The sequence below is a fragment of the Acanthisitta chloris genome, unplaced genomic scaffold (genome assembly GCF_000695815.1).
Source record: "Acanthisitta chloris isolate BGI_N310 unplaced genomic scaffold, ASM69581v1 scaffold29663, whole genome shotgun sequence".
NCBI lineage: Eukaryota > Metazoa > Chordata > Aves > Passeriformes > Acanthisittidae > Acanthisitta > Acanthisitta chloris.
Genome location: NW_008663712.1, coordinates 1 through 10150, shown reverse-complemented (window position 1 = coordinate 10150; position 10150 = coordinate 1). Strand labels below are relative to the sequence as shown.

At 42.1% G+C, this 10150-nt stretch overlaps 1 protein-coding gene across 1 annotated transcript; it reads right to left on the bottom strand.

The window, feature by feature from the left end:
* Positions 1–3238: 3238 nt before the first annotated feature.
* RSPH3 (radial spoke 3 homolog (Chlamydomonas)) lies at positions 3239–10090 on the bottom strand (the record flags this gene model as incomplete). The annotated part of the gene is made up of 7 exons (XM_009071075.1): positions 3239–3501; positions 4845–4931; positions 6000–6162; positions 7150–7353; positions 7902–8047; positions 8636–8783; positions 10003–10090. Coding segments are annotated over 7 exons (1099 nt in total), but the record flags the coding sequence as incomplete, so codon positions are not given.
* Positions 10091–10150: the final 60 nt, after the last annotated feature.

Genomic DNA, 10150 nt, shown 5'->3' with positions numbered 1-10150 from the left:
CCCGCGGCACCGGTGGTGGTTGGTTACTTCCCGGGAAGGCACCTCGCAGCTTTAAGAGTGTCCAGCACACACGCACCGGTTCTGCTTCCTTAACCTGGGGTTCTGCTGCAGACTCACACCCCGGCAGGCCGAGGGGTGCGAGAAGGCAGCATAGGCACGTCCCCCGGTTTCTTCTCGTTCCGTCATCCGTGGGGAGATGCTTCCACCTTCTCCATAACCACCATTTCAGTGCTGGGAAACCGTGATCAGATCCAGCTGAGCCTTCCCTTGTTGAGGCTGAACACGCCGAGTTCCTTCACTCTTCGTACAGCAAGTTCTCCGCATTTTACCACCTCTGTGGTCCTCCGTAGGACCCTCTCCAACTTTTCGGTGGCTCTTTTGAAGTGGAGAAGATCCTAGGTGGAGTCAATCCTCCAGGTGTGGACACACAATTGCCAAATAGAGTGGAATAATGGCATCCCTTGATTCCTCTGGCTGACACAAACCCCGCTATGTTTAAAGTAAAACTAATTTCAATTGCCAAAGCATGATTGAATCACAATTGTTAATAAGTCAAATTCCACCATTAGGTCATTTTTAACAGCATGTGTTGTCTCAGCAGTAGCTGCAAGATCCAGCTAGGACTCTCACAAGTAAAAGTAATCTATCGGGTAAGCCAAGCATTATTGCACCAGCCTCTCAGCCAGACTTTTTCTCAGAAACCATGAGCCCCAAGGCAGTCAGCAGCATGGGATGTGCCATTACCATGGCTGCTACAGCTCACTGTCAAATTTATTGAACTGCCAATGACAATATATATGTGCTAATATTATCATATGTTAATAAGCAAGGCCTGGGCAACTTGAGAGTGCCAAATGTCCGTGGTGGGGCTGAGGAGTAGTGAGGCAACATAAGGCAGTTTATAACTACAATGATACTGCAATCAAGCAGCATCACAGCTAGACCACTGAAACGTACTCTAGGCTATATCGAGCTTCTGGTTTGTACCAGTAAAGAAACCCTGACAGTGAGAAACCACACTGAAATAGTTTCACTATTTCACTATGACAGATACCATCATACTGGTCTAAAGGTATATCCTGCAGGAGGGCAAGGCAGGACTCCTCACAGCTTTGTGAACACCACTGGGCTATTGCTGTATATTCCTGTTGCCAATACAGTTTCTGCAGGCTTGCAGCCATTAAAAATGGATAAAATGAGGTTCATGTTTGACACACACATATAGGAAAGCAATCAAACACTTTCATAGGTGTGCTTTTTATTCATTCTCTCTGCAGCTCTTTGTAACCCGTGATTTCTGCCACCAGCAGACTCGCCATGAATTTTACTCTCACCAAAATGCTCCCGGTCTGTCAGTGTGCAGTGGAGAAATGTGGAGAGTCCAGTTTGGTCCATCACTATCAAAAAGATTCCCAAACTGAATGAGGTCCAGTCAGTAAGTCTCAATGTCTTTCCCACTTCCCAAGTGGGTGTTGAAGCAAACATGGAACTAAACTGCCAAGCTGGTTGTTGAAGTGCTTTGGTGTTTTGTAGAGAAATCAACAGATGCAAACCACATGGATACAGCCATATAGCAACCAGCCGCTTTTGATAAAACACACAAAGATAGGAAGCATCACTGTGCACACGCACTACTGTTTGAAGCTTTTACTGACAGGCATCAGCCTGGGCATGACTAGAAGAGGTACCAGCTCAACTCCCCTGTGCTACAAGTGGTCCTTTGGACACAATGCAATGCCAAAACGAACTTTGTGTCTGGTTGCTGACGGTTCTGCGAGAAAGCACCCAGAAGTCTGCATTCTGGGTCCATCACCCAGATGCGTCAAGAGTTGCTTATCAACTGAAAAGATGGCTGAATATAGGCAGGGAAATGCACTTTTCCTCCAGTCTTATTCAAAGGACAGACTGAAACAGCTCTGCTGACCTTTTTGAAAAGGTTCAGCCCAGGGCTGAGACACGGCATGCAAAACTCCACAGCTGCAGTTAGAAAGCCCTGAAACCTGCAATGCTCAGAGAAGTTGTGGACTCCCATCCCTGCAAGTGTTCAAGTGTTCAGAGCTGGATGGGGCTTTGAGCAACTTGATCTGGTGAAAGATGTCCCTGCCCATGGCAGGGAGGTTTGGACTAGATGATCTTTAAGGCTCCTTCCAACCCAAATTATTCTATGATTATATGATCTAATGTGGACTGTACTGGGTGGCTCAAGTGTTGACTCCTCATGTTATAAATAGGTAGATTTTGCAAAAGGTCGACGCCTTTTGGGGTTTAGCAGAGGAGGGAAGTCCAGACGGGTGTCACTAGGCCAGGGTGTGCAGTAGGTGACATCAGTAGCGCCTTTCTACCCGTTTGCACAGCTGGATTTCTGTGGGCTGTCCTGCCCTCTAGTGCCTGCAGTGTCAGTTCCCTATGTCCTCTCTCAGCTCCTCTCACGGTCTGACCTGCCTGCCTGGGAGAGCTGCTGGTGGGGACAGTCACCCAGCAAGGAAAAGGTGTTGCTGCAATGTAGCATAGTAGTACTTTCGTGAGGAGTTGGTCTGCGAACAGACAGGTACACATGGCAGTGCAGGCACATTTTGTCAGTCATGTCTGGTACCGTTTCCAGTGAACCATCAGGAAAGGATGATTACTAAGAAAACTGACACTGGACTTAGCATGTGGCTTCAGCCCCTCACCTGTGCTCTAGGAGTCAGGAAGCTGAGGAGGATTTTGCACTGGCAGAAATTCCCAGTGGCAAGTAACTCTGAACCTGGAGAGCTTGAGGAACAACTGCTTTCATTCTATTACCTGCTGAGGTGCCCATTCAAGTTTGAGAGAAAGACCAACATCAGTGAAAAGCAATTTCGTTAGGTGCTGTAGTAGCTACCTTTCAAAACAAGGAAAGTAAGGAAAGTCTGTTCTGAGAACATTATCAAAGCACTTGCAAAAGTTACTATGATGCTCTCAATGTCCTTCTTATGACCTTCTAGCACAGTGTGGGACAGCATTACTTTCCAATTGTAAACCTCCCAGTATTTTTGATGGATTGGATTGTGTAGAAGGAGATAGAATTTTCCTGCCTTTCATTGCACTAGTCACTTCTCTCTAGATTCTTACAGCCTGAAATCAGCAATTTTAATGCTCTATTGTTGCTTAAGTTCATCCTTCAGTGTCGCTAGGACACAATACGTGTAAATAGAAAGCAATTGATTTCTTCTTTCTAAGACATTCGTCTCCATTTACTTGATGATTTGCCTGTTTGTTACTCAGTTTCCAAATCCTCTGCTCCTGCTTGATCTTCTTCATCTAACTGGGAAGATATGGGATCTGAAGGCTGTTCCTCAGCAACAGGTTGGTCAGTCTCTTCTTTCTCCTCGACTGGCTGGTCAGCTGTGTCTGTCTCACCAGACATCTGGGGTGCTGCATCCGTTGGCCAGGGCTCTTCAGCAGGTGCCTCTGTCTCCTGGGACAGAGGTTTATGGCTAAATGCATCTAAGCGTTTTTCAACCACTGTACAAATCAAGGCTGAAACAAAGAAAGCCACCATTAACGAACAGAGGGAAAATCCTATAATTGAAGACTGGTGTATATATTACTGAACTATAACTTCTTTAACAGTGAAAAAACCCTGAAGCAACACTAAAAATGATTCAACAGGAATATGATAGATGTTCTCATCAATAGTGTATCCTGCAGAAACATTCTCCTTAGGATGTTTATTCAGGAGTCACATACAATACTTTTTTCTTAAAAGAAGAGAAATTTCCTTCCCTCCTGAAGAGCTACATGAAGAAGTGGTCCTTGAGTGTACATACTGGCACATATATCAGGATAAAATACCTAACAGACCAGCTGTAATTATCCAAATCATACTATACCTTAACAAATAAAATTCAGGGTCCTGGTTAAACTGAAAATAAACCCAAAGGAAGCAAACACCATTGTAATTCAAACCCAAAATCCCAGAAAGAAAAAAACTATAGGAATGAAGATATGCAAGTGTAAAAAGTGATTTGATCTAGGAGCGCCCTGGTGGACACACATTCACCATAATTTTATGTTTCTACACAAGACAGAGTCCAGATTGTTCAGGTGTTTCAGGTACAGCCTCTGAAGGCTGACTAAAAGACCCCAAATGCTTAGCTTGAACCAGCCCAAAAGAAAACTGGTATTTCAATCTATTTCAAAAGCAAGGACATGATTATTGACTGCTGAGGAAGTAAGCCCTTTTTTGGCTGAAATGGGTTGGTCACCTCACTTCTCAGTCAGCCATGGCCTACGATTATCCTCTTTTCATGAAGGATGAACATATTAACCCATAGCTCTGAAAGCTTACACAAATGAGTTAAGGGACTTTCATGGTATACATGTGGCTGTAGACAGTATGGGCTTTTCTATTCCCACGGCACAATCAGGCACACTACAGAGAACAGAACAGCAGTGGTGGCTATGCAACATGGAGGAAGTAGAAGCTTTATAGCAGAAAAAGAATTAAAAGAATTGTGTTCTTTAACCATTCTGTTCTTGACGTGTTGCATCTCCCAGCACTAACAACTCAACCGTATAAAGCCAGCAGAGAGTGCACAGTGCAGCATGACTGACTCTTCTATTATTTCAGCTGAAAAACAGCTGAAAATTACCTAGTTGTATGTAGTAGTAGTTTTCCAACACTAAAACATTTTAATATAGTTAAAAAAAAAAACCAAAACAAAAAAACCCCAACATAAAAAGCCATGGGTACTTGCTAAAATGACCCCTCCTACCTTAACTCACAGTGACCATGTAAATGTAATACTTGTTCTGACCAGGGAAATAACAATCAACAACATCAAGCAGCCCAGATTACATTCCAGAATTTGGTAACTTACAGTCAAGCGCTGTCCTCCCCAGAACCTTCCTCTCTAGTGTTTCTTCCACTTCTGACATCAGCCATGGAAGGAATTCTGTCTCAATATCTGTAATAATTTAACAGGAAGGAAGAAAGAAAGAGAAAATGCCATTTTATTATGCATGACCAACAGGATTTGGGGGCTGTTTTTTATCTGCTATGACCATTAAGGCATGAAACCCCACGCCAAAAGACATTTGTTTGCAAGAGTCAGATAAAATCTCTTGGATGTTGTTTGGCTTCTTATCTTCAGCTTCTCTTACTGAGGTTCCTCAACATAATGGACCCAGACCAGAGTCCTCTCAACTGCAGTGATTTTCAAAGAGGTCTGATATGCTTGAAGGGCTAGCACAGATGAGATAGTCATGTACTAGTGAGATCCAAATAATTGGGCTGAACAAGTCAGAAGAATAACATTTCCTGCCTTGCTTTCCAAAGACATTTGGCTGCTGGTCTGCTGAAAGCATTTGTTCTCTCTGACTAAAGAGTTTTTGCTTACCCATGTATTTCTCAAATATTACTCTTTGTAGGTTGTGGTCCCAAAGCCTGCCTTGGTTGCAAAACACACTCTGCTTCTGCATTTACCCCATGACTTATTCTGGAGAGTGTAACAATTCCCAGGCTGTGGTCTCTGCACCTGTGTGGAGCCTGTTGAAGTTGGGTGCAGCAAGGTAGTCCATAAGAAATGCTGCTGATTCTAAGGGTCTGAAAGTCACTGATGTACAACTCCAAAATTATTTTCAGGGCCTAATTCTAATTGGCTAATTTCTCCCTTGCTGTGATAATGATTAAATGATTAAATTCATAATGACATATTGATTTCTTTGCCTGCCCTGTTGAAATATTTACTTCAGTTTGGATCTCTCTCTCCCTGCTCTACCAATCCTAGTCACTTACTTATTTCTCTCCCATTCCAAAGCATCTCTTCTTACTGTCACACTGTCAGCTCTTGCTTATTCTTCACTACTTGTACAGATGACCAATATGTTTGTGTTAAAACTATGAGTTCAGCCACAAATGTAAATGAATAAAGTCATATGACATTCTAAATAATAGGACAATACACTATGTTTTATGGTTGGTTTGAGCTTTACATTACTCAGTTCACATAATTTTTTTTTAAAAAAATACAAACCTCTTCTTATAGGGTCATAAAAAAATCCACTGTCATGAAGATTTCTGAAGACTGAGGGAATGAGATCAGCCAAGTAACGCTGAGTGAATGCCCGAGCTGCAATTTTCTCTGCAGTCTCTTTCTGTTTCCGCAGCTTTTCCATGTGCTTGCGCCTACGATTTTCCTGTCAGGAGAACAATGCTTGTAAAATTTACAGGCCTTTAGCTGTTACTCATTTGATCTAGACTTTGAAGAATTATCACAGTGAGTCTCATAAATACCAAAGATAATTGAAAGTACAGATAATCATGGTCTCTACCTGGTATTTGTGGCCTCTACCTTTCACAAAAACTCCCCATATGAAAGAGTGCTTGAAAGCAAGCTTGTACTCAAAGACTCCAGGGAAACACATTCCTGTGGTATACCTTTTCTGAAGGGCCTTGCAGCTGGCCAAAGGAAACCCTTCTCTGATGCCTTAGGACACACTGATCTCATGACACTTTGCTTTATTATTGCAGGTCAAGCTCATTGTTGGCCTTGGAATGTGAAGAAGTCGGATAAGTATTTCCTGAACTTTTTATCTTTCCAATATTATATCCTACTTGATGTACAAAAAGATTAAAACTCAAATTGGCCCAGGAAAATATTTTTAAAAACAATTATACAAGGCTGATGAATAATTAGTAATTAATACTTGCCTTTTCTGTTTATTCCTATTTACTAGATATTTCTAATATAGCATAATACTTGGAGATCTTGAGATGTATGTGTGCAGATAGAGAGTAGTGCACGCATCAGGTGTGAAAGACCACGAGGCATCTCTCTTATTTTCAAGCACTCTGACTATTCATTTAGCAGTTATTATAAAGAAAAGGCTTAAGAAACAGCTGCACCAGATACAGCGGAAAATTTTGTTGGCCTCTTAATCAGGTGTCTGAATATACCAGATCACTCAAGCATGACTGCTCCAAACAAATACAAGAGTATGGTGCTGTTGTATGAGAGCAAGTGGCAGAATCACCAAAATGGTTTGAGGAATATCAAGTTTCACAGTACCCTTTTGGGCATATCCAGCTTATCTCACAGCTTGTCTTTCAGTACTGGAAATATTTTTCTTTCTTCTGACTAGCATTCAGAAGAAAAGGCCTGTTTTATTCTTATGAAGTCCTACCTTCTCCTCTCTGATTCGCCTGTCCTGCTCTTCCAGGCGCTGTAATTCAACAAACTCTGCATCACGCAGCTCCGCATAGGCACGCTGGTGTGCCCACAGGTGGGCCAGCTCTTCTTCCTCCATGACTTCCAGCAAAGCCTGCTCAACTGTTTTCCCAATCAACACTTCCAGGATAGGCTTGACTTCAACATCAAAGTCAAACAACTGAGGATAGGAGTCAGGGAAACAATAAATAAATGTCTTGTGATCACAATCACTCTTAACAAGGACTGGCAAGGGAAAAAAAAGAGGATGAACAAAGCTCTTGTGCTGAAGACAGGCCAGAGATGTGCAGGTAAGGGGCCAGTGTCAGCTAAGGCAGAAAGAAGCAGCTGGGGGCTAAGTGATGAATAGGCTGGAGTGAGACACAACACACCCTACCACAGCCACAGTGGGGGCTACCAGGGAGAAGCCAAGCACCCCCCTGGACCATTCATTTGTGTTCCCAACCCTTATTGGGCTGGACACGTTTTACAGGGAACAGCATTTCTCAGCACTGTAGCTCTTAGCTGAAAGCAGCAGAACCAGTGCACATGAAGAAGCATCTTCCTTAATTTTGCTGTTAACCTTAAAGCAGATATTGGAGAGATGGGATGGGTTTTTTGTATGTTCTGTGAGGATTAGTTTCTTTCTGTTTCTATCACAATTTTCCATCAGAAATGTGTTTTGTATGGGGGACATGTTTGGCAGCACTTGTGGACTTCACTTCATACCTCTCCTTCTTCTACTTGTGTGGCCACATCTTTTCCTGTTTTGGCTGGTATGAAGAGTGGAGTGGGTGGTCTGTCCAAAAATGCATCTGTTTGACACTCTTGATCAATCTCTATTACCCGGTCACTAATCGCTTCCAAATACAGCTCTAGAAACAAAAGCACAATAAATACTCAAAGTTGGATTCTTTTTATTTTAACTCTCAATTATTTTTGATGACTCTACAGTGAGAATTATATCCAAAGAGTGCAATAAAATGTCTTCTATAAAGCTTAAAAAAAAATCACCTCCACTTAAAACAGATCAGTTTGCTGCATAGGCCACCTGATGCCATGATCTCTGTAATGTCAGGTGCACTTCACAGAAGGGACTTCTAAAAGGGTAGTTCACTTTATGCAAAATTTTTTTAAACCCCCAGTTTTAAGCATATATGAAACTCTTCTGATGATACTGGAAAAGGAAAGAATAAATGAAGAAGTCTTGACTAGTGTTCACGAATGCATAGTGAAAACTGAAAACCAGACCTTCTGGGAAAACGTCACTAATTGGACAATTTTATTAAATACAACTAAAAATAAGGGGCTATATGGAATGAATTAGAGAATCTCCGACTCTAGCATTCTTATGCCTGTGTGATGCAACCAACTGCATCATCAATTTAGCAAGTGAAGATAGATCAGCAAGTTTTTGTCTTCAGATGAATATGAAAAAAATGTAAAATAATTCAGCCTTTTACCTGTCTGCACCTGCACATGCTTTCTCCCTTCCACAGGCTCCGGTGTTGTTGATCGAATTTGCATTTGCTCCTTTGCATGCTTTCTAGCCAGTGCTCTTTTCTGTGCTTCCCTCTGTCTTTGAATCTCAGGGGGATTGGGTTGGGTACTCTGAGCAGGGGTGAAGAAGAAAAAACCCACAGAACAGAATACACTTTGTACTTTAAAATGATACTCAGTTCTCTCTACAGGAAAACAAAGGCAGTTGTTTGATTTTAATGCTAACAATCTAGTATTTGGGTTTTACTTTCCTGGCTCCTGAACCTAAATTTTCAGTTGACTTAAAGACTGTAGGGCACGAAACTCATAAGGTATGCTAGCTGCCTACGGGCACATGCTAATGGCATCTCACACTAAGAGCAGTTAATTCATTTGTTATTTGAAAGTGAGTATTGTATACAGAACTTTGCTTTGTGAGATAAAGTATCTTATAATGCTATGTTTCTGCTGACAAGTGAGAGTTCAAATTTTGAAAGGTCAGATGGACTTAAGTTCTGTTATCATATTAGCAACAGAATTGTTTGTTAGGTAAAAACTGTTGGACCAATTATTGCTGATGAAACAAAAGAAACCCATATTAACTTTTAAACTCAGTACTCTGCTTATAGATTGGAATGTATATCAGTTTCAAACTTCTTTAACAAAACTTATGTGACATTCAAACCAATAAACAGCTTCTGAACAACACAAAGTAGCTTTTAAAAATACAGACTGTTTTAAATTCATATATAATCAAATAATCTATGTAGAAACATTCTCTGAAAATGAAGTATCACATTTGGATGGGCTCTGAGCAACCTGGTCTAATGGAAGGTGTCCCTGCAGGGCCATTGGAGCTGGATGATCTTTAAGATCCCTTCCAACCCAAACCATTCTAAGGTTCTATGACTTACTGCCATATCAGGATAAACAAATACTTTTTGTCCTCACAAGCAGCTTTTGCAAACAGCTGAACCATTTAGCTCTGCTTCTCTAGTAGGATAAGTCAGTCTACCCCAAGACTCAATTCTCCCTGATCGCACCATACATATGGTAACAGATTATGCAGTGATGACTTGTGCTCAGGATCATTACACTAAAGAAATGGAGATGGGGAAAAAAGGGATAAAATACTTAATGGGGAAGAAAATCAGTACTACAGAAGTTCATGTGGCACCGAGCGCTTTAAAGCACAGTGGAAGACAGTCACAGTTTAAATGGAGAGCCTGTGACTGTGTGAAACAATATAAATAAAATTACAGATTCGGTAGTTAAAATTACGAATGAAGAACAGCTTTGCTGTCCTCTCTATCCCTTTTCAACAGAGCATGATGCACACCAAGAATCATACTCCCGGTGCGAGCCGCAGGCCCAGGGTGCTGCCGCACACCACTCTCGGGTCGTACATGATGTTGGCGTAGCGCACCGGCTGCTTCTCCCTGCGAGGCCGAGCAGACAGCGCGGTCACGGCGGGTCACGGCGGCTCCCAGCCCGGTCCC